At 54.3% G+C, this 24,410-nt stretch overlaps 1 protein-coding gene across 4 annotated transcripts in view; it reads right to left on the bottom strand.

The window, feature by feature from the left end:
- SEMA3G (semaphorin 3G) overlaps nucleotides 1-10,078 on the bottom strand; it is a 70,984-nt gene extending 60,906 nt beyond the window's left edge. Inside the window, exon 1 of one of the 4 annotated variants that reach the window (XM_043551679.1) lies at nucleotides 9,944-10,078. Coding sequence is in view for 2 of the 4 variants with exons in the window: in XM_037905070.2 (XP_037760998.1) it covers nucleotides 5,595-5,709 (115 nt within the window). In the remaining 2 variants the exon portion in view is untranslated. Of the gene's footprint in view, nucleotides 1-5,461; nucleotides 5,482-5,594; nucleotides 6,268-9,588 lie in introns of those variants that run through there. The other 3 variants (XM_043551678.1, XM_037905070.2, XM_043551680.1) reach the window with 3 other exon arrangements.
- Nucleotides 10,079-24,410: the final 14,332 nt, after the last annotated feature.

The following is a 24,410-nucleotide window of genomic DNA, read 5'->3' as shown; positions in this document are numbered from 1 at the left end:
GGCCTGTGCTTTGGCTGCTTGGCTCTCTGTCCTTGAAGCAGCCCGGGGCACAAGGTGCAAAAGAGCCAAAGCACCTGGAGGGAGGCCGAGAGAGACAGTCCAGGCAGCCGCAGCCAGAGAAACCGAGCTCAGTCGATCTGCCACGTGCTCAGGAACAGCGCATCAGCTCTGGGACCGGAGCCCCTCATTCGGAGGGTCACACCCATTTATCCCTACGTGAGTCCCCTAAGTCCCATGAACCCCACTCCAGAGAGAAAGGCAGGGTGCTATCTTGCAGCCTCCTCATTCCCCGGAGCCACATTCCCCTCCCACTCACATCAGTGCAGGCTCCTTAAAGCCAATGGGTGTAACCAAGAGTTCGGCCCCAGGTGAGTGGCTGAGACCTGGGAATCATGCAGCATTAGGCCAGCATGCCCAGCAGCGTCCGAGTGTCCATCCTGTACAATGGCATGGCTCCCTGCTGGAAGCAGGAGATACGGTGGGAACTCTCTGCAGTAGGATGGCCTGACAACACGCTCAAGTTCAGGAACTATTTGGCTGGCTCACAGCTGAGTGGATTAGCCCCTTGGGGATGGGGAAGCAAGGTGGCTCGTGTTCAACCTCATGGCACATGAGCCAGCTCCAGCCCTGGGGTAACTCCCCTTACTTCAGCAGTTACATCAGGGTTAAGACTAGCCCGACATGTTCACAGCCAAGTAGGAGAGGAGAGTTCAACTGCCCCTAGAAAGGAGGGGCTCAAACGCTTCCTGCCCGTTGTAGATACCAGCCAGCATCCCCCCCACACACACTGCCGGGCACTCCCTCCCAGAGCCTCCCCTGCCCCATCCCTGACATAAACCTGCTTTGCCTCCCGCTGGCTGACAGCCCTGCTCACCTCCACCCTTTAGCATGTACCCCGCACAGCAGCCTTCCCCTGGAAGGTAGCCAGACCCCCCACCCCAGAGCTCTGGAGCCACCTGCCTTTCACCTCTATGTGGAACCAGAAACACCCCCAAGCAGGGTGGCGAATGGGGGTGGTGGGAGCCATGGGGCGCACCCCTGCAGTGCTGAGCAGCAGGGAAGTCTGGGCAGGACCCCACAGCAAGACGTGCTGCACGGACCACAATGTGTCACTTTCCACGCTAAAGGGGCTGTTTGATTTGCCTTCCTTCAAAGCAGCGAAGCCAAAACAGCCTCACCTCCAGTCTGCCTAGGACGCCGCTGCGGCCTCCCATGCACCTCTAGCCCTCCCGGCTTCCTTTCCCTTGTAGTCTATTTTTAAACAGCTAATCGTTCCGCGCTGGAGTTTATTTTTTAAGCAGGAGATTCTCACGGTCGCCCTGGCAGATTTCCCCACGCAGCACTCCTCATAAAGCAATGACGAAGGCAGCACAGAGAAAGCCAGCCCATTACTCCCACCTACCCTTCTGTGTGGGAAAAGCTCCCAGGCAAAAATCCTGAAAGCCATCAACTTATCCTCCTTCAAGGCCCCCCTGGAAACTCCCCTCTGCCTTGATCCACAGAGAAAGCTGCCAGTTGATAATCATTTGGCAGGTGGGGAGCTGAGATTGCTGCTCTTGAATGGCTAAGAATTGCCTACATCCTTCTATCATAGATCCCCTTCAGTGCCAGATGGTTTGTCTTTTAGACTGCAAATTCTCTGGGGCGGGGACCAGTACAGGAAGGTTAATTAGGAATACATTTCAAAGGTAATGTTAATTAGTAACTAGATACATTTCAAAGGTAGTACATTTAAAGGGGGAGGGAGAAAAAGATTGTTTTTAAATGCAACACAGTTAACTTGTGGAACTCACAGCTGCAGGAAATTATTGAGTTAAGCTGCAGTAAAGGAGAAGATGCTCCTATGCCTAAGAAATGGGTATCATTTTCAAGTGACTTAGGAGCATAGGTCTCATTTTCAAAATGACTCATGCACTCAGGCACTTTTTGAAAATGTTACCCAGCAAATAAAGTTGCTCAGATACAATTATAATCCCTAGCACACATCTAGCACTTTTCATCAGCAGATCTCTCAGCACTTCACAAAGGAGGTCAGACTCATTATCCCCATTTTACAGATGGGGAAACTGAGGCACAGGGAGGTCATGTGACTTAGCCACAGTCACCCAGCACGCCAGTGACAGAGCCAGAAATAGAACTCAGGGCTCCTGCATCCCAGTTCAGTGCTCCATCCACTAGGCCACACTGCTCTGATTTCTCAGGCTTAAGGACATACGCTGTTTAACAGCCGGGCTCAGGAAGCGCTGTCCTCCCATGGGACAGTACTGCACAAGACCCAGACACTGGCTGGTGTCAGCCAGGACATGGGTCTGCCCAGCATGGCAGCTGCCATGTGCACGGTAACAAGGTCCCCTGCTCAAACAGCAGGAACCAGTTCAACACCCTCAGTTCTTTGAGTCCCAGTAGGACAGCTTCCCAGAACAGGGGTCTCCATGTGCTCCATTTCCCTCCCCACTCCCTTAGCAAGTAGCAGGCATGGGACTAGGTTCAGAGTAGGATAATTCTGGTTTCCACCTCCCCTGGCCTACCCCAGAGCAGGTATGCATGACCCAGTATATGGAGTAAGGCAACGTTCCTGGCTTAGTGCTTTACTGCCACTGGGATTCAGAGGAGCAGAGCAGGGCAGCCACCCCTGAGCAGTTCCACATCCTTCCCTCCCCTCCCCCCACAAACTGAGCCATTCATGGTTTTCAGGGGAACCTCTCCTTCTTCCGCCTGTAGCTCACATCTATGCAAGTGGCCACCTAAGGAGAGAGAGCCTTGACATTCCACCCTGGACAGAGGAGCTCTGAGCCAAAGGACAAGTCAGCCTCCCCACCGAGTCCAGATCTACAAGGAAGCAAGTCGCTGTAAACAGCAGGATCACTTTCCCCAGCTCTATGGGCCGTTAGCCACCAGATCCACAGCGACTTGGGTCACAGCCACCCTGACATCTGTCCTCTGGGGCAGTGTGCAGCAAACCCGCAAGAGACTCGAGCCAGCTCTTCTATTTCCACCACTCTCCCAGCTGGATTTTCCCGAATCCCACCCCTCCCCGTCTTTTTGAGGGTTGGGAGGCCAGGAGGGAGGGACTATATTGGCTGGCCACAAACTCTTCAGAAATCTCCCATCTAATGCAATTTGATCTGCAGTCCCCAACCAGAGTCCCCCACAGACAGCGCCTCTTCAGCGGTACCACATGCACCCAAGTGCCCACGACCCCAAGCCTGTGTCTGCTCATACCAGAGTCAATGGGAGTTTGACTTACTAGGAGCAGGCCCGGAAAAGGGGGAAAATAAAAGCCAGCCTAACCCTCCAGCTGCAATTCCAACCCCAGCTGTTTTGCCTCTGTCCAGCTCCTAGCTCCAATCAACACAAGCTGGCAAAACTCCATGGCAAAGGCCATTCTTGAGGTGTTTCCAGCTGCAGCAAAAGGAAGAAGCATCTCTGATGGCCAGAGAGAGCCCACCCTTGGCAGTTTCCCAGTGTCGCACAAGGGGTGTGAATCAAGCCGCCGCACATCCCAGGGAAACATCGGGCGATACAGGGGAATGCTGGCTAACGACAAGGTGCCAGCCTTGCATGCCATTCTCACACGTACCCAGCGCTGGAGCAAGGAGCTCCAGGAAGGTCGCTCGCACCTGCCAGCCCAGTGAGCAACATTCCTCCTGCTCCTTCTGGAGTGGAACTGGCACACAGCGCGTGCGTTAGAAAGAGCCTTCTCTGGGCAGAATGCTGAGAGAACCAGGCTGCTCTGGCTGCAGTACCAGACACTGGTCACAAGGGGGTGCTGGCTGCAGACAGGGCACAGAGGATATGTGTCTACACTTCAATGGGAGGCAAGATTGCAGCACATGGAGATATAGCCCAGCTAACTTTGATCAAGATCAAAGTTAGCTTGAGTAACAATAGCGGTGAAGCCGCTCCAGCACAGCCCAAGACACTGGGTACATACTCCGTGGCCACAGCTTCACTGCTATTGTTACTGGAGCAAGCTGGATCAAAGCTAGCTGGAGTATCTACAAGTGCTGCATGCAGTACAGACATGCCCTGAAAGCCATCAGCTCCCCTTTTACACCAAGCTCCTGCTCTCAATTTCAAGGTGTTCCCTCACCCATGCAGGACAGGAACAGCCCCAAATCCTCCAGTTACCCACGGTCCCATTAGCTGCAGCTGCATGCAGCCTTGCAAACTGATCACTGCACTGTGGGTCCTCCAGGGACCCACCACACGCATAGTCTCACCCAGGAGATGAAGAAGGACGAGGGACCAAGGCTGGTAGCACTCATGTTAGCCAGGTTGGGGGATCGTTTCAAATCAGGATCCCTTCATTTAGGCATTAATCCTGACCCGGGCACCATTCCATTCCAGCAGGGCACAGCAGAGAGAGGGAGTCTTGCAGGTAACACGGACGTGCAGGGTAGCAGACACTCTCCCCACAGAAGGCTACAATCTCAGTTGGCCTATGGCTGCTAGGTTAGCCATTGAAATAGACCCCTGTGCAGTCTGGGGGCAAGCAAAGCCTGGCAGTGCCTGGAGGCAGGTGGGGCCACTGCCCACTGCTAAAAAATGAGAGAATGACATTTCCCAGCATGTCGGGGAAGGGTTCACCACCCCTCAGTCATTGCAGGAACTCGCTTCTTGCTCCCATTCCAACCACAAGAGGGGCAGCAGACCCCCGGGGGCAGTGAGGGCAAACAGGGCAGACCATTTATAAATCTTAACACTCCCCAACACACACACACACACACACACACACACAAACACCCCGCTGTAACTAACCCAGTAAGTGCCATGTGTCAGACTCCCACAGGATGCTCTGCAGTTCCACGGGGCACCGAGAGTTTGAATACAAGCATGCAGTGCACAGACCGGTACAACCACAGGGTCGAGGGGGCTAATTTGTCAGGCATACAGTGTACACGCAGAGGGAGGAGTGAAGGAGTTAATTGCCAACACTCCCACTCTGCCCTCAGAAGATCTCAGCGTAATTGGGCTGAGATGGGGTTAGGAGAGCCAGGGGACACCACAGTGAAATGTACACCCTTGCTCAAACCCACACCACCTCACACCTGCCCAGTTGCTCATTATCACCTCCCTGCACCTTCATTGCCGCACAAACCCATCCCCACATCCAGCTGGCATTGCTTCCTGCAGGAGCCCGAAATCCCCCCCTCCCCATCCACCAACACCTCCTCCCTATCCCCAAGGCGCTGGAGATCGCTCCGATCAGGCCAGCGCATGCCCCAGCACTTGTTCAGACCCAGGCATAAGCACATGAAGCCAGCAAGTGCCAAGTCAAAAGCGGGAGGAGAGCCAGGGGGCAGCCTGGTGCGGCTTTCAGGTTTAGATCCTCACCACCATCCCCAGAGAGAGAGCATGCAGCAGCTCCCCTCAATACAACTCCGTAAGCAGTGTTACCTTTGCAAGAGAGACGGGGGGGGGGGGGGGGGGGAGAGGTAATATCCCATATTGAACCAACCTCTGCTGGTGAGAGAGGCAAGCTGTCGAGCTTACATGGCGCTCTTCTTCGGACCTGGGGAAGAGAGTGCCTGGCCCACCTCGTCTCTCTAATATCCTGGGACCATCATGCCGACACCACCCCTGCGAATTACCTTTATAAGACAGGCGGAGTCTGGGCACGCTCCCCTTGGTGCCTTGGCAGCTGGCGAAGAGATTCCAAAAGAGCCACCAGCTTGCCAGGAGCTGGGAGAGGCAGCTCCGCTCCATGCTCACGTGCTGCTGGGCTCTTCCTTTCGAGGCCCCCCTGGCCTGGAACTCAATGGGATTCCTTGCAGACCCCCACCCCCCTGCAACGCCGTCCAGGGAGAGACGGCTGCGAAGAGCCCAGCTGGCCAATATGCGCTCGTGCAGCCTTCCCCAGCCCGCCTGCCACCAGCGGCTGGCTCCAAGGCGTCTACTGGGAAGTTTTATACAGGCAGGGCTCCACCCAGCTCCTTGCAAGGCGAGGGACTGCCACAGAGCAAGAGATGGGGGAGACCCGCCTTCCCAAGGACTTCCCCAGCAGCTGCCGCTCTCTGGGATTGAATTCTCTGCGGCTTCTGTGCTCTCTCCCCTACCGAGCTGGCAGAGGCAGCGGGGTTAGTCAGGCCCCGCGGGGACGCCTCGGAATCCTGCACAGTTACACCGGAGATGGATTCGGTCCTGGCGGGGGGAGGAGTGCGAGGAAAGGCAGATTTCTTCCTTGCTCTCCTCCAGTATTGGCCCATCAGCCAACCCGCAGCCCGGCAGCAGCCTGCCTTCCCTCCCGCAGGCCCAAGAAGACACATTTCTTCCTTGAAAAGGAAGGAGACAGCAGGGTAAAAACAATGAGCCGGGGGGGGGGGGGGAGAGAGGGAGGAGGTGTCGGCCGATTTCCCCCTGGAAGCTCATCCTGTGCTGACCACGGCTGCCAAGAGACTGAAAGGATCCCAAGGCCTGACCTACCCACTCATGCCTAGAACGGGTGCGGCCAGGTCAGGGATCTAGTGGCTTGCAGGAGGCAGGTTTTATTGCCAGCGCCCATGCTGTCCCTGTCCTGTGGATCACTCCTGGGCTGCTAATTCAGCCCCAAGCGCTATACTAAGGGGCAACAAAAAGATAGCTAATGCTGCTCCGTCTGCTAGCTTGTCTGTCTGGGTTGGGTTTTACACCCACCCATCCTCGCAACAGGTGGATATTCCCGCTCGCTCAGGGAGCGGCACCATGCCGGTACCAAAGAAAGGGGAAAGCTTCTGTCTAAGCTATTTAATATGGCCCCCCTCACTGCAGTCTCTGAACACCTCACGTTCTTTCTGGCCTTGGGCCCTGTGAGACAGGGCCAGGCTATTATCTCCATTTTACAACTGGGAAACTGAGTCACAGAGACACTAAGTGACTTGCCTGAGGTCACCCAGGACATCTGTGGCAGAGCAGGGAATTGAACATAGGTCTTCCAAGTGGCTGGCTAGGGCCCTAACCACTGGACCATCCTTCCGCTAGCCCAGCTTTGCCATCGACTCTCACCATCTTGTGCAAGTGACTAGAGCCACCATTTTCCAAAAGGAGCCTCTGGCTGGGGATGCGTCCATTTTGGGGTGCCCAATACGAGATACGTGGGGCCTGGGTAGTTTTCACAGGTGCTGACAACTCACCACTCCAGCTGAAGTCAATGTGCTAAGGAGGCACTTTACAAACAGAGGTGGAGAGACCCTCTCCCCCAAAGAGCATACAGCTTGGAGTACAAAGAACAAGGCAGGGGAAGGGCCTGGGAAACCGGATACGACATACACACTGTGGTCAAGTTGTTCATAGGGGCACATCTTGTTACATTTCCACCACCGCCAACCCCAAGTGTTCAAAAATCATGAGCAACATCACGAGATTGAGTTAAAAATCACGAGAACTACAAAAAAGTTGCAGTCTTTTTCTTTGCCTTCCAAGCGCACACAGATCACATTTTCAAGCTTTGCTCCACAGCCCAGGGCTAGAAACTTACTTTTTTAAAATTTAGATGAAAACTGGGATTCTCTCATAACCCCATGACTCCAGGATCTGAAGCTCTAAGAAAAAACACCACATACAACAAGACTCGCATAAAAACCTAACAGCTGGCAACACTGCCTTTCCCCCCCAAGCACTATAAATTACCCACTCCTTAAATCCCTTTCTCTTTGTCAACATTCCACCATTTGGCCACCTCATCTCTCAATTTAATAATCCCTTGCTTCTATTCCAGCATCCATATGTCCATCCCTCCAAACAGTCAGCCTTTCCTCTACAAAAACCACTCACCGGAAAATGAAACAAACCAGTAGATGACTGAGTCATCTAGTTTCTTGCAGGCATTGAGTATGCAGATATTTACAAACCTTAATATGAAAAGAAAAGATCTCATATTTGAGGATGTTCCCCCCCCTCTCATGACATTGAATATATTCTTCCAATAGCAAAAACTTCACCAACAAGGCTAGAAAACCGAACACAGCCGCAGTCTTGTGCTAGTGTAGGAGAAATCCAAAGTGAAACTGATTCAAAACATAAGAAACTAACCAGCTTAGTTTCAACCACCAACCTGGTGAAGTGCAAATACTAAACAAACAGCATTGCCAGGGAAAGTAAAGTTTAGATTTCCTTCCTGTTTTAATCAGCTCCAATGTCCTAGCTAGGAACTCAGATCTGAAACGTTTTGAAAATGACAGGTTTCAGAGTAACAGCCGTGTTAGTCTGTATTCACAAAAAGAAAAGGAGTACTTGTGGCACCTTAGAGACTAACCAATTTATTTGAGCATAAGCTTTCGTGAGCTACAGCTCACTTCATCGGATGCATACTGTGGATGCACAGTATGCATCCGATGAAGTGAGCTGTAGCTCACGAAAGCTTATGCTCAAATAAATTGGTTAGTCTCTAAGGTGCCACAAGTACTCCTTTTCTTGTTTTGAAAATAATTTATAATTGGAGGTATGTCCTTGAATCCCTTGGTAAGGATGGGCAGGTAGCATACATGGTCCCATTCTGTGAGGGAGTCAAACATAAGCTTTTTAACATCAGATACCCGCAGCCCCAGCTGGGCACCAGAATAAACATGGCCCAAACATTAGAGATGCTGAGACTTCAGTGAGGCAGTGGATGCATGTAGCCTCTGAAAATTAGGCCATCTGTTCAGGAGTTCAAGACCCCGGTGCTCTGCAGCTTGGCAGTCACTTATCCCAATGCAGCATGGAGGTAACACACTCCAGGGCTCATTCTCATTTACACTGATGCCACTTTCAATGGGTGTCTCTGTAATTCTTGCCCACTTTAAGGAACCTTCACATTGCCAGAGGGATGGGAAGTGGCCCTAGGAATGGTCCTACAGGACTGGTCTACACTACAGAGTTTGCTTAATGCTGGGAAAAAATTCACACCATGTGATGCAATTAAACTGACCAAAGCCCAGACGTAGACACCACTAGGTTGTAGGAAGAATTCTTTTGTCGACGTTGGTGCCGCCTCTCGGAGAGGTAGATTTACTACTGGGATGGAAGAACCCCTCTGTGGTTAGTGTCTGAACTACAGAGGTTCTACTGCAGCATTGATAGTTTACAGTTATACAGGTGTAATTTCAGGGCCGTCCTGAGGATTTATGGGACCCTACGCAGTATTATTAAACTGGTGCCCCTATGCTGGCACAACTGGTGCCCTACGCCAGCGCATTTGGCTCTGTGAATACAGCTCTGCCTAGTAAGGAGACTGCAGTACGTGCTGGGTGTGTGGGAGCACCCCCTGGCAAGATGAGAAGTGGGCACCTATGGTCCCAGTGGTGCCCCAAATTTGCGGGTGCCCTACACAGCCATATATGCTGCATACGCCTAAGGATATCCCTGTATAACCTGGGTGGACTGTCTCATTCTGGTATAAGTGGCCTCTTTCTGCTATAGCTTGCGTGGCTTGGAAAATGGCTGAAGCTGTACTGAAAAAGGCCTTTCCTAAACTGAACGAATGTCTACACCAGGTGCTATACTGGCATAGCGACATCAGTGACCCTTTCCCTCCCGTCTGTTCTAGGCATTCCCCAGTCACTGAGTTGGGAATGCTCTAAGCAGTATGGAGGAGACGAGACGAGATCTGGACCATCCCTGAGATCTCACCTTGGGAAGGGTTTCTGAGATACCGAAGTGCTGGGTTCACCCCTGTTTTAAAATGATCCATGTAGTGAAGGCAGGGGATTGGGACTCCTGGGATGTATCCTCAGTTCTGCTCCTGACTCTTTGTGAGGCCTCAGTCACCTCTGTGCCTCAGTTTCCCCACTCATGAAAGGGGGATCAATAATACCAGCCTCAAGTCTCGTTCATTAACATCAGTAAAGGGCTTGGAGGCCCTAAGATGGCAGGTGCTCTAGGGCAAAGAGTTATTATAATGGTTTTCATTTACATTAGACACAGCCCAAACCTCAGAGCCAAGCCCTCTGAAACCTGCCCAGAGCCCCTTTGGCAGTCCAGCTACCTGCCCACTCATCCAGGATTCATTCCCCATCATGGGGTGCCAGGGCTGCTGGGATCCCAGCTCTCATCTGCATCCTTTCAGGACTGGAGGAGCGGGGAAGCACTTTCACCAGCTGTCAGAGCTGGCAAAAGGAGCGCGGGAGGGCCTGCATGCAATCAATTACCGCAGGGAGGGCCTGCATGCAATCAATTACCGCAGGGGAGTGTGTGTGTGGGGGGGTGCTAATTGAATCCAATTAGTTCAGGGCTTGCCCCAGAAGCCCAGGGGAGGAGTCTGGGAAGATGAGAAAGGCAAAGGCCTTGCCTTCAGGCTGGGCAGAGCAGTGGGGAAGTTAGAGGTAGATGAGACCTATTAGGGCATCCAAGCCCATCCCCTTTGGCCAGTGCCGAAGTGTTCTCCACAGCCCATTATGCAGCCAAGTTCGACACATCCCCACCAGTCCTGGAGGGAGAGAGCAGGCCGAAGCTGGCAGATCAGCCTCCTCCGTACTCTGCACACCACAGCCTTCTGGCCAGATCTCCTGATGCAGCTGGCAAGACAGCGCTGCCAAGGAGGGGAAATCAGTCTCCTTTGGGGCTAGGAATAGCTTCGCTCCTTGCAGCACCACAGCGACAAAGGACGCTTCCCCTCACAGCCTCTCTCCCAGGGGAAGCCAAGGGATTGGGCACGTGCTCCGCGCCCGGCCTGCCAGCTGGGACTGCAGCAGAGAGAGCACACCCCAAGGCTGCCGCTTTTACATCCCGCCGCCTGGATTTCCTCCACAGCAGTACAATTTACCCACAGTGCAACCAACACCGTGCGGCAGGGCCAGCTCCACAGGGCCAGGGCCGCAGGCTGCTTCCTAGCACACGCAGTCAGCCAAAGGAAAGAGACCCCTGCAGAGGCTGGGGGGATGGCCACGCGGGTCTGCTATGCCGCCACCTACCCTCTCTCCAGGGAATGATGATTTTGGGGGAGCTGATGGCCACCCCTCTGTTTCGGTGCCTAACACCCTTCAGAGAGAGAGACCCCCCTAAGCTACAGTCAGAGGTAAAAGCTCATGCAATGGGTTGACACTGCTGGCACAACGGCCTCTCATTTCTCTGTTCCAGCTCCCCTCCCACCATTTCTCATTTCTTCACCAGAGCTGAACAGACAGCTGGCAAGGGACAGAGCCTGCATTTTTGTCCCTGTCTCTTCCCCCTGCTCTACTCCTTCTCTGACCCCATCCCGTTCCTCTCCCCTCTCACCACCTCTCTTCAGAGATATGAGCCCAAAGGCCAGAGCACTTGTGATCATCGAAGATTCCTTGGCATTTATCCAGGCAACCCCCCCGCCCCACCGCCTCCCCCCAGGTCCTAGCCCCAGTTCTAACTCAAGCAACATTGGGCCCACCTCAAAGAATTCTCCCAGTAGTTTCAATGGGAGAAGATCACTTCCTGGCGAAACCTTTTGGGTCATGTTGCAGTAGACTATTATATGCTTCACCCAAGCAGTGGATGCATTTGGAACTCAGTCTGCAAAGGGCCTCGCAATCCTTGGGAGCGGAAGGCATGAGATAACCCTCCGGGCCTTTTCCCCCCTCACTCATCTGCTCCATTTTCTTCTCCTCTCTTCTTCCTCATGATTTCCTGATCTCTCTTCTTTCCTCTCTCTTTCTCTTTGCGCAATCTTCCCCACCCCCCTTTTTCACTCCCTCTCCCATACCCATTTCTCACCCACCTCTATTCATCTCCTCACCTCCCTGTCTTCCCTTCCTCAGTCTCTTTTCTCTGCCCTCCATTTTCCCCTCTCTTCCCACTCCCCCATCCCTCCCTGATCGCTTGCTGAAAGCTTGGGGCAAGTTAACTAGTCCCTGCTGCCTGGCTGTGTCTGTACACTCGCCCTGCCAAATCCCTGCCAAACCACAGCACAGAGACCCCACAGACACACACACATCCAAATCAGTCCCTCCTTCCAACAGGGCCGGAAGAGGGGAGCCCTCAGACCCCCTGGGCCAGCACACGCAGCCTTGGCGGCAAAGCAGATCCTCCTCTATGGAGATGCCAAGACCTGGCCTGCAGCCTCCTGCCAAGAAACAGCTGCTGACGCTCCCAGACTCCTTATGGGACTCTGGGCAAGGAAGCGTGACAGGGCTCCACGGGCCAGGCTTGCTGCACAGCACGTAAGGACCACAGAGCTCAGCTCTGCTGTGGTTTCCCTGGAACTGGCAGCAGAGAATTCCTGCCAACTCCACCACCCAGTGCATGCCCGACCACCCTGCCGCATGCATCCCTTATGCTGAGAGCCCCACCATGGTGCCCTGGCTGGGATGGCCTCGACGGGCCAGATGCTGGAGCGGTGAGGGTTTCACCTTCCAGCACGGTGGACTCACTCCCTGCTCTTGGCTGGTAAAGCCGCCCTTGGTGCCCATGACCCAGAGCAGAGCTACACCTCGTCCTTGCAGGCTCTGGCACCGGCTGCTCCCCAGCCACGAAGTGCAGCTCAGGGCTGGGCGTTTCCGGAGCAGAGTCAGCCCTGGATGAGAAACTAGGCCTCAGTGACCCGACAGCAAACGACCCTTGGCCAGCCCTGGGGACATGGCAGGGGCACACGGGACTCTGCTCATGGTATTGCCCCCTCCAACAGGGCAGAGCCTCATGTACTGCACTGACCCCCGGTCCCCCTGCCCAACCTCGTCCTCAGCTCGCACAGGCTCCTTGTGGCATCACACTGCACAGATGCCCCCCATGGTACCCCCTTATTCCTGCCCTCCCAGAGCATCACACTGCCCAGACCCCCCTCCCTGTGCCCACCCCATTATTTCTGCCCCCCCCAGGGCATCACACTGCACAGACCCCCTCCCTGTGCCACCCCCTTATTCCTGCCCCCACTCCTGGGCATCATGTTGCACAGCTCCTCCTCCCCCCACCCCCGGGATGCCAGTGGTTCCCTCACCACACCAAAGGTATCAGACTCCCTATCACCACCACACGGCAGAGACCCCTGGATCTCCCGGGGCATCCCCAGATCTCTCCTCCCCGCAGCCTTCTCTTGCATTCACACCCCAGGTGCACAGTCCAGCAGCTCACTGAACCAACACAAGGTAGACAGAGGTGCCCCACCCCTGGTGGCTACCAACGGCCAGAGGGGCACAGAGGGTGCAGCACACCCTGCTGTGCTGGGGCGGGGGGTGAGCAACAGGCTCCCGCCACGCACACCCCATGGGTACCCTCCATTCTGCCCCCCTATACGGTCCTGTCACTCTCCCATCATGAGGAGGCCGGTTCTGATCACTGGGTCCTGAGGATCCCCCCACTCCCAGAGGGTCCCCTGCCAGAGGTCACTGACCCATCAGCTGGCAATGCTGGGGCGACGCTGACCAGGACGGCAAGGACAAGGGGCCATGGCGCCTTCCAAACGGGCCAGGATCCTGTTGGGAAAAGGCACCCAGCCCCCGGCCCGGGACAGCCCGGGTGTGTCCCCCCCACGCCTGGGATGGTCAGGTTGGAACAGAGATTGCTTCCTAGAGACAGAGGAAGGACAACTCTCAGGTGCACAGGAGTGTAGCAAGCTGGCAGACTGGCTAGCGAGTGCCAGCTGTGCACCAGGCTCTGTCCTAACCCTGAGGAACCCAGCCCTGGATGTTCCAGTCCTGACCTGCAACCTGCCCCCCACCACACACACACACACACCCCCGCCCGACCTGCAGCCCACTCCCCACCACATGCGCCATCCTGACTTGCACTCCTTGTTACTTCAGTCCTGCCCCCCACCATGGCCCTGCAGCACCCCCCACATTCCAGCCCTGGGCCCCCCACAGTCCAGCAGTACCCCCCATATTCCAGCCCGGGGCCCCTCCACAGTCCTGTAGTGACACCCGCTACGTTCCAGCCCTGCCCCCGCCCCCCCATGTCCCTGCCAATGCCCCTCCCTCCTGCCCTGCAGCCCCTGCTGTCCCAGCCCTGGCTCTCTCCTAAGCAGTTCTGGCTCCTCCTGCAACCTGGGGTTTGGCATGTATCAAGCCTCCACTGGGAGGCAGGGACGTGCATGATCAGAGCCCTCCTCTCACATATGATCTCAAGTAGGGCAAGACTCAGCTCTCAGCGGTGAAAGATCAGCCCCTTACTCCACTTAAGCCTCCAGATGGCTCCTTTACTGGCTGGCCTATGTTTACAGGGTGCCTTGTTTTTTCTGCAGGGGGTGGGGGCTTCCGCAGCAGTGGGTGGCAGCTCACCAAAATCCACCTGCCCCCCCTCCCTGCTCCTACAGCGTCTCCTTAACGCTGCCAGCTACAGGTTCAAGCGAGGGCATGGCAGATGCAGCTTCTTGCCTTTCCTTCCGAGGAGCTCAGCTGGGAGAGCACGGGTGGTCCCAGATCTATGGAGCCCGCTCAGCCCAACTCCATCAACCTCCCATGCAAGAGGACATCACAGCTTAACACAGTCCCTGGGCCCTCATACTGATTGCACTGGCCTTCCAGCATCCCATATAGTAGCACTGGGAACCCCAACCAGGGATCCAGGCTGGTGTGCTAGATGCTGTACAAATCCACAGCAGAGAGACAGTCCCTGTTCCCTGCTACATCTGCCCCTCTTCGATTCCTCAGTCTCCCCCTTTCCATGTCCTCGCCCTCTTCTGTCTTCTCCATCCTGACTTAAACATGTATCCCTGGCCAGTCTCCTAAACCCCTTCCCACAACCACTTTTCGTTGAGGCAGCAGCAGGAATGGAGCCTGATCTCAGTCTCTGCCAGGCCCCCAGACTCCAACATAATCCCCCTTCCCGCAACCGGGCATTTGCTTTGCATACCACTGGTCCCTGCAGCTGGCATAATGGAGATGACCTCATCTGGGTTGCCAGTGCTGCCAGGAATCCTGCCCCCTGCCCCCAGCCGCTTAAGAGCCAGCCTCATCCAGTTTTCTGCCATCGGCTCCCCGCCCAATCGCTCCTTGGCTCTCACTCTCTCAAAGGCATTAGCCTAAGGAGGGGCTGCAGTGGCTTATTCCAAACAGTTGATTGTATTAATTCCCCGACAGAAAAAAAAAAAAGGAAAACATTCATCCCAGGGCATTGTGGGGGAAGTTATGCAAATTAATCCCCTGGAAGCCAGAGGTGCAGCCCCCTCACTTATATTCACGTTACATTAGCACTGAGAGGCCACAGCTGAGATCAGGACTCCATCGCGCCACGCATGGTACAAAGTCACGGCCCAGAAAACCTGACAGTCTAAATTGACAAAGTATTATCCCCATTCTACAGATGAGGAAACTGAGGCACAGAGTCATCAAGTGACTTGCCCAGCATCATACAGGAAGTCTGTAGCAGAGAAAGAAATTGAACCCAGGTCTGCTAAATCCCAGCCCGGGGTCCCCAGCCACAAAACCATCCTTCCTCTCCTCGGTGCAGTTTCACTTCACTCACCTCCTTGCTGTCTGGGAAAGCAAGCCGAGCCATAACACCAGCAAAGCTCTGGCCGACAGCTCCCAAGCCCCCATCCCATTCCAATTTAATGAGCCCCTTAGTTACGGTGTATTCTATAAACACCACCGCATTATTAGAACCAGATTCATTACAAATTAGCAGTTAGGTCATAAAGAGAACCTGGCTGCAGCCTGCTCCCAGAGCCCAAACACCCCCAGGCAGCAGGCAGAGCTTGGAGTCCCCCAGATGTTTGCACTGGGGCATGACGGAGCCCTGCAATACTGACCTGGCTTCCCCGGGGTCTTTTGACAACAGTGGATAGGTCTCAGCAGGGGAAGGCTGGAAGACTTGGACTGTGCAATGCCAAACTGGGCATGTTTAGTCTAGAGAAGAGACGGCTGAGGGAGGACACGATCACAGTCTGCAAATATATTAAGGGCTGTTACAAAGAAGATGGTGAGCCATTGTTTTCTGTGTCAGCTGACGGTAGGACAAGGAGTAATGGGATTAATCTGCAGCACGGGAGAGTTAGGTTCAGTATTAGGAAAAACTGTCAAACTATAAAGATAGTTCAGCTATGGAACAGGCTTCCAAGGGAGGCTGTGGAATCCCTGTCACTGGCGGGTTTTCAGAACAGTTTGGACAAACACCTGCCAGGGCTGGTCTAGATTTCCTTGGGGCTGCTCTCGAGGTCCCTTCCAGCCCCGCATTTCTCTGATTCTATGCAAGGAAGTGCTGTCCCCAGGGCTGGGGCCTCAAACTGCCCCTGCCTGGGGCACGGGATGGCAGGAAGAACGCCCTCGCTGGAACGCATGCTGGTGCTCAAGACTGTAGGCAGTCACTCGGCAGCCAGCTCTCAGCCGTACGCCTCGGCTCCGTGACCGCAGGACATTTCGGAGTGCATGCTCTTCTCTGTCGCAAGGCTGGACAACCACAGACCACAAGACTCAGATGCATCCTTAGCAGCTGCCAAGAGAGAGTGCCAGCAATCTTCAGGCTGCAATCCCCCACCCAGCCTACACCAGCCATCCCCAGGCTCAGCCTCTGTCCCCAGCTCCAGGTGTTAGGCTCTGCTGTGGGGTCCCCTGTGTCAGGCCAACATCGGGCGAAGCCATGGTGGAAGCCACCGAACAATCAAAGCCCTGTTCCCCAGTGGGATGAATGCACTCAGGGCCTGTGTTCTCCATGGTCTCCTTTACCGCATGCTCCCAAGCCGCATATCAGGGCCTTTAGCATTGAGTATGGTCATGTTCAGAGGGGCTTCCCTAGCTGGCCCCACAGCAATGCCAGCTGCTCTGTGGCACAGCTACACAGGACAGATTTGGGCTCACACACAGTCCTTGCCCTCGGGGGCACGGCAAGCCCACCCCTCCAATGTTCAGATGTTTCTCCCCTTCCAGGATTACCTAACGGGCCAGTGCCAGAGAAGTAGGGGAGCTCCCCACTGCCCACCTCACCACACAGGGCTTGGTGCAGGCTGCTGGAGAGCCAGCTCCTTGCAGGGGCTTTGGAGCAAGTGGAATGATCAAAGCTGGGGTTAGATCCCAGGGCCAGGAGCAGATGCCCAATCCTCACAGAGATCCTAGGAGAAAGGGTCTTTGTCCTAGACAAGTTCTGACGGGCCACAATCCTTGTAGGGCTCTCTTTGGGGCCTGTAGGGTGAGCAGCCAGCCACTGGCCCACAAGGCTAGATACCGACTCGAGGCAAAAGAGACAGGGCCTTTGACAAATGCTAACGCCCATCGTGATTAAAAGCACTGACCTTCTCCATCTTTGACCTCAAGGTCCCAGGGAGTCAAAGGGTAGCACAGAGTTCCTGACAACACAGCAGCCAGGCAGACTCTGTTGTGACTGGTGTAACGTGGGGAGGGGATTCCAGCTCCCCCCACCCCGCGCGCGCGCACACACACACATACACACCGACCTCCAAAGGGTGCCCTGTTTTCACTTTCATTTCACGCCCCCTGTGAAGCTAAGCCAAGGCAGATGAATCACGCTGCAGCAGCGCAGAGATCAGCCCTCTAACACATATAGCCCTGGCCCCAGACGGAACAGCACCCTGGCAAAGACAGCTCAGCCTCAAAGGGTGGGAGCCATTTTACAGCACGGTCTTCACGCTAAATAGGACCCACACACCTTCAGGAGCACTTTGCAGACACTGACGGACAGTATCTCCCAGCATCCCTGTTCTCCTGCCCTTCACCTGAATGGGTCTTGGCAGCCTGTTCCGTTCACTCTGCAGGGCCGGCCTACAGCAGGCTCTGTGCTTGGAAAGTGCCTGGCACATTCTGGGCACTACCCCAAGCTGATGAAGCCGTGTATTATGGCCTGGGGAAAGTGAGGCAGAGAGGGGAAAGGACGTGCCCAAGGAGTCAGAGTCGGGTGATGCTCAGGCTCTGACACCATGCTAGCCACATCCAGGCTGGGTCCTGTGCTGGTGTGAGCTTATAGACCGCGCTTCTCTCTCCTGAGTCCAGAGATGCCGAGGCCAGGCAGGAGGAGGAGAGAGGTCTCTGCAGAAGCTAGCACCCCCTGAAATTAATGAGGCTCATTTCACTCCACCTTTGGGCACCTCCAGAAGGAGAAAATAATATTAGCATTGCCATGGTAATCAGCCATGTGAGACAAAGAAAACAAACTGCTCTTCAACTGCCCATTCTCCACCCCACTTTAACAGGGTGTCAGCAGCCAGAACCGAGGGACCCTGGTGGAAGCCAGCAGGCCGCCTCACTCAGCGCTGAGGAGGGTCCCCGGAGCAACGCTCGCTCCTCACTGTTCAGAGATGCCACCCTCAGGCTGACGGGTTATGCCAAACCCTCCTCCACCACACTGCCCCGCCACGGCAGCTTGACGGTCTGCCCAAAGCACCCCCTTTATAGTCACTCCACCCACACCCCAGCTCATCTTGACCAGGAGGCATAGAACAACCTCCCTCCTCCACCCAGCTCCTCTCCTCTCCACATCATGGACCTACCCAGGCTCCCCTCCTGCCTGAAAATACAACGCGAGCGGTGTCACTCTTTTGTCCTACCTTATGGAGGGATGGAGCCCCCAGCTGCTGTTGCACCATTAAGCCGTGGCCTTCGGGTTAGTTCCCTGGTCAGGCTGATTGCATTACCAAGTCGGTGGTGAGGCCATGGAACAATTAAAGCCCATTTTATATTAGGAGGCCTTAGAGTTAGCTGGATGGGGAAGGATGGTCTAGTGGTTAGGGCAGTGGCCTAGGCGGCCCAGGTTCAAGTCCCTGCTCTCCCACCAATTTCCTAGGTGACCTTGAGCAAGTCATTTCACCTCCTGTGTTCCTCATCTGCAGAAGGGGATAATTGCATGGCCCTGCCTTACAGGGAGGTTAGATACAATAAAGGTGTGAGGTGTGATGGGGGTCAGATAAGGAATTGAGCTCTAGTAGGAAGGCAAAGGCAGCTGGGGCTAGTGGAAAGAAGAGCCCAGCGCATTGGAGAAGATTTTCCCAGGCTTCGTTTAACCATTGACAGGACAGTCCCCGAATCCCATCGTTCCTCATGGCGTGACCAACTCAGCCAGCCAAAGACGCCATGCCAGGGTGGCCGATTTCAAAGCAGCGACTCCAAGTGTGGCTGATCAGAGGAGTAACGGCTGACAATGTCCTGCTGCAGCACAGCAACCTGGCATCAAGGACTCACGATCAATCTCTCTGGTGAGAAGAGGGTGGCACCGGCTCAGGGTGTGAAGGAGCAGAAAGGAAACCTCAGGCCCTGCCCCACTAAACATACAGCAGGGCTGCTGCAAACAGATTCCCTGAACAATCCTGTTACTATTTGCCGGCTAAGAGGGGGCCCCACTGATCTAATCAGAGACACACATGGCCCCCCCAAGGCTTACTTGTGCATTACAGCATATCGGAAGACCTGGCCTCTCCCCTCTGGCTAGATGCTTGCAAAGACAAACGAGCTGCTGCCTTTTGCATGTCACTTCACAGACAGCCCACTGCCCACCAGAAATTCGGATGGGGGGAACTGCAGTGTGGGCGAGAGCTTCAGGTTGGGATGAAAGATCATGAGCAGGTGAGAACAAGGCCCAGTGCATACTTTAAAATGAGATCCACCCGCCTAGCTACATCCCGAGTCCCCTTGCGTACCCCGGCTGTGGACGCAGCTAGCTGGATGGAAGGCTTTTTTTGTCACACTAGTTCCTGCTGCTTGGAGAGGCAGAGCAACTTCAGCAATGGAAAAACCTCTTCCATCACTGCGGGAAACACCTCTGCTACAGCATCACAGCTGCAGTGCTGTAACCATGCCACTGTCGTGTCCCTAGTGTAGACGTGGCTCTAACTAGCAGAGTGCTAGGAGATGGAGCAGGGCAATACAGCCAGTGGGATTTCACAGCACTACTCCCACGTTCACCCCGCCACCTTGTCTCTGTTGAAGGAGCTGGTCAATTTTCCCTTGCTCAGCAGATGTGGAAATTTATCTGCCTGATAAATGAGGTCAGAGCAGATGATCTAATCGTCCCTTCTGGCTTTAATCTATGAATCTCTGCCTCCCTCTCAATACAGTACTCACCAGAAATTAATCAAACAAGCCTTTATCACCTTAAAGCCCAGACACCGCAAATATTTCCAAATCTCTATAAGGCTCCAGTGATGGGTGCTATTAAAGAAACCCCTCAAACAGCTGAACTGGGCATTTCTCTCATCCCCGGGGCTGCCCGTTTAACGATAACGCCTACAAGAAACGCAGCATGACAATACAGGCTGTGTCAGGACTGGAGGATCAGAACTGAAGCCAGAGACATGGGACAGCAAGGGAAAGCTTGGGCTCTTTTAAGCTGAGTTATGCAGTTTTATGGATGAAAGGATCACAGGGAGGAGTCATTTGTTTAAGATGGGTGCACACACTGAGCAAACAAACCAGACTACCTAAAAAGAGTCACTTGCCATCTCTCTACTCTGTTTCTAGCTCAGATCTTCCAGTCTTTCTGTCTTGATGCATCCCATCAGGCTGACAATACGACTGCTTCCTACTTTGTGATTTAATAGTTACATTTTGTATACGGAGGACATTTACGAGACAGTGTTAGCCATGTTTTCACATTGGGTCAGGCAATCAGAAGCTATTTATTATCCCTAACAGCTGTCTCCAAATTAAATTATTAGCTTTATTGTTAAGATGTAGGGACTAAACAAAAACAAAAAACAAAACAAAACAAAAAAACACATCCCGGGTGGATCTTAACCCGCACAGCTATTTTAAAACAAAGTATTAAATTCTACTGCTGAAAAGACTCTCAGAGGAAGAGCAAAATGTGTTTACAGAACGTTTGCAGCCATAACATACAATATAATTTGAAATAAAAGATATTTACAAAACACAGGCCCAGCCAGAACGCTGATCCTGACAGGAGATTGCAGGAGAGACTCGAGAGCTAGGAAAAGTCAAACAAACCCATCACCTTCCCCCAACCCTGGATCACCCTCCCCCTACCAGACTGCCTAGGGAGTTCGCACACAGGTTACGCAGAACCCACGCAAGAATTGTCTGACTGCCATCCAGAGTCCAACCCCGACAGCTCATCCCGAATGAAGCTCTAGACTCCAAGTGTCTCCAAGTTTCCAAAGCTCTTGTACTTCCCAGTTGCTGCTGGGGACTGGGCATCTCCAGTTGTCTGGGAAACATAAGCCAGTGTTGCCATGGAACTGGAATTCAGGTGACCACCGAGCTGCTTCTCCCAGCCCACCGCATCAAACAGCCTCGTGCTGAATGTTCAACCATAGCAGATAAGGGTCCCTTCACCACAGAAACCTGGCTACTAAATCCCACTCAGCACATTTTATCATTTCCCCGTATGGCTGAGATCCTGGTATAGGCATTCATCACTGCATATCCCCGCACCACAGATTCTGATTACAGGCCCGGCTTAGGACGAACTTGACTGTTACGTCGGCTCCTAATTCATCCCCCGGGGGGGCTGGAGAGCCCAGCGAGACTTCCAGGCTTGCCGGGGGGGGAGGGGGGGAGCAGTGGCGCGGCGCAATTGGCCTCTGAGATGTGACTCAGGAGATCACGGCAGGCCCAGAGTTGCTCAGAGCAGGTTTCCCTCCTAGCTCCATAACCCAACTGCATCCCGCCCTCATGCCAGCAAGCCGCCAGCCTGCGCGTGTGCAGCAGTGGCCTGAGTGGAAACACAGGAGAGATTGAATCCAGAGCCCATGTCCACCGCCTGGGCTCCACCCACTGCATGGCACCTACACACTAAACGACAATAAACGGGAGCCTCAGTTTACCCTCTTTGCTTCTCCACCTTCTTCCTCCAGCACTGAGGAGCCACCTCAACAGCATGGCTCAGATCAGTGTCGTTTGCATTGCCCCCATTCTTCCTGCTCAGCTAGCCCCCACATTTAACCTCCCAGTGAACCGACTGACCCTGCCACGTGTGTCTGGTGACCCAGAATTACCTGGCAGGGCTGCCCACAAGCCTGGATCACTGTGACATTGTAATAGTTACAAAACAGCCCATTTCCCAGGCTTTATGGGGAAATGGCACCACGGATTCCTCCCAAACGGGGCATACTTTTTCCCCAAGCTTCAGGGACGGCCTGGGAACTGAAGTAACCTGCATATTAAGCCAGCCTCTGTACTCCCCCAACCACCCAGGCCAGCTATCCAAGTGACCCTCAGTTATCCCCACAGTCATGGCATGAAGGAATCATCCTTTGTCCACGTTCACTCATTCTCGTGACTCCCATCAGTAGGCCTCCAGCCTCTTCTGGGGTGGAGCTAAATTCCTTCATCATCTTCATGCGATCTTGGGCTCCCAGACTAGGCCCTCAAGCTCTGCCTGAGGAAAGCACCTTCTGGGAGGAGAGGGGGAATTCCTGCTCCACATTGCTTAGTCATTGACTCCCCTCTACCACCAAGGAGGAGTCTCATCCAAATGATTTGGACAACGCTTGCCAGGGACTGATCTGAGAACTGCCAGACTCACTGCACTGATTGTTAGTACTGTCACTGGGAACAGCCTGAGCCCAGTCCTGGCTTGGGACTCACCACTCCCCCCTTCCCGCCTGAATTCAGGGACAATGGGCCCAGCGGCCATTTCAGGATCTATCTCCCAGCTCCCCACGGCCTTGCCTTGGACACTGGCCAAGTCTGAGCCAGCAGAAAGGACAGCCCATGCTGGCTGGGAGGGCATCAGCGTCAGCGTTCTCCTCGCCGCATGGTGGAGGACGGTGGTGTGCGGGAAAGCCTGGCAGTGCTTGGTCACAGAGTGCTGTTGCTGCTGTCCCCCCCATGAGCTGCGTCTGATATGTGACGAGTTGGGTATTTAATTTTTCTGCTGTGCCGTTGGGTACTGGCTGCTGCACCTCGACGCTGGATGCTGACCGCACGATGGGCCACTCATTTGGAATGAGCCCACGTTCCGAAACAGCAGAATTTCCTGCCCAAAGGAAACTCCAGTTCCTGCCCGCTCGTTGGGGGTGTGGCACTAGCCGTGCCAGGGCACCCCCTGCACAACAGCGCTCTGACCCAGGGCACTGGCTCCTAGCTCAAGCCCGTCCGTGGGCTGTCAGATCCGCAGGTTAGGTACAATTCCATCCTCTCCAGATTCGGGGCTCTCCGCCCTCCCCTGCACTTAGTTTGGTCACCGTCATTCCCTGTCTCTCCCCAGCTCCTCCAGTCAGCATGGTGTCCCTTCCCCGCTCCAGCTGGGCTAGCTGTGGGTCATTCGGTGTATAGCAGGAATATAGGGCTCCTCACCCAGTCCTCGGCACAGGCAAAATCCAAAGGACGTGAGCGCCCAAGACAGTTGCCTGCAGCTAGGAGCTGCCTCTGCCTCTCCCCTGCCCTTGGTGCAACCTCAGACAACATTTACTCTCCCACCTGCCCATCAGACCCACCGGGGCAGTGTTCACTAGGCCATCCTCACCCATCACCTGCTATGGCCCAGCTCACAGGGCAGGACTGCAACCTGAGCAATGCACATTGCCACGTTTCAGCCCCTCATCCCGGAACCAGGGGGGTCACGTTAATGGGGGTTGGTTCACCCCAGACTGAGTTTTGGACCTATGGGAGCTCCCCAGCTAGGAGTTAAGGACAATTAACCTTAAAAACTAGAAGTCAGATGGATGCAGAGTTAGCCACTTTCTATCAGACAATTAAAGTCACAGTGGGGCCTATGGCATTTGGATCTGAATTTGGAACCAAACTGGAACTTCTCAATTGTTCTGCTTCAGACCAGTTTTCTCCGAAGAACGACAGAGCAAAGGGACGTTGTAAACTGGATCCTAGCGCAAGCCTTCCTCTATTATTTATATAGCATTAGCAGCAAGAGGTCTTTGTTGGAGAGGAAAGCCTCACTGTGCTATGCATTATAAGCACACAAGTGTGCAACATCAAGACTGGATGCCATGCTGGAAGACATGCTTTGGTCCAATATAAGTTATTGGGCTCGATATAGGAGTAACTGGGTGAAATCCATGGCCTGTGTCAGACTAGATGGTCTAATGGTCCACTTCTGGCCTTAAAAAAATAAAGCTGGGTAGTCTCTGCCCCACAGAGCTTGCAGAACTAAAAACAGAACCGTGCTGAGAGGCCCATTAGGGAGTGTTTGCAGGACTGGGCCATTGGTGCTTCTGTTTCTAGTTCTGCTTCTCTCTCAGTTCCTTTCCACAAGTTCATCGGTGCATCTCCCTCTCTCCTATCCACGTTCCCTCCATGGCGGGAGGGCATCACCCGCGCTGCCACCGTAGGTGGCCAACCTTCGCTCTCCTTGCCTGCCAGATGTCCGACCCCTGGAGAAGGGATGGCCGTAATTAAAAGCTTCCAGCCAACAAGGTCAAAGAGAAAACAAAAAGCTTCCCTTTCCCTGAAACACTCAAGGCTTCTTTGACCCTTCACCTTCTCCAGGGGCAGGCTCTCCAGGACAGGAGAGGCCGCTGACTTCATAAAAGGCTCATTAATACTAGCCCGCCTCTGCCCCTTCCCCTCCCTATAGGGTTTCAGCAGCCCTAATTAAAATAAAAGCCAGGAGCACGGGGTTCACGGCTGGCTTACGCAGCCCTGGGAGAGCGCTGACGGATGGCGCACTGGGCCCCCTGGCAGCAAGCA

The sequence above is a fragment of the Chelonia mydas genome, chromosome 7 (assembly GCF_015237465.2).
Source record: "Chelonia mydas isolate rCheMyd1 chromosome 7, rCheMyd1.pri.v2, whole genome shotgun sequence".
In the NCBI taxonomy this organism is placed as follows: domain Eukaryota; kingdom Metazoa; phylum Chordata; order Testudines; family Cheloniidae; genus Chelonia; species Chelonia mydas.
The sequence above is the reverse complement of the archived record's forward strand: the minus strand, read 5'-3'. Positions and strand labels throughout refer to the sequence as shown.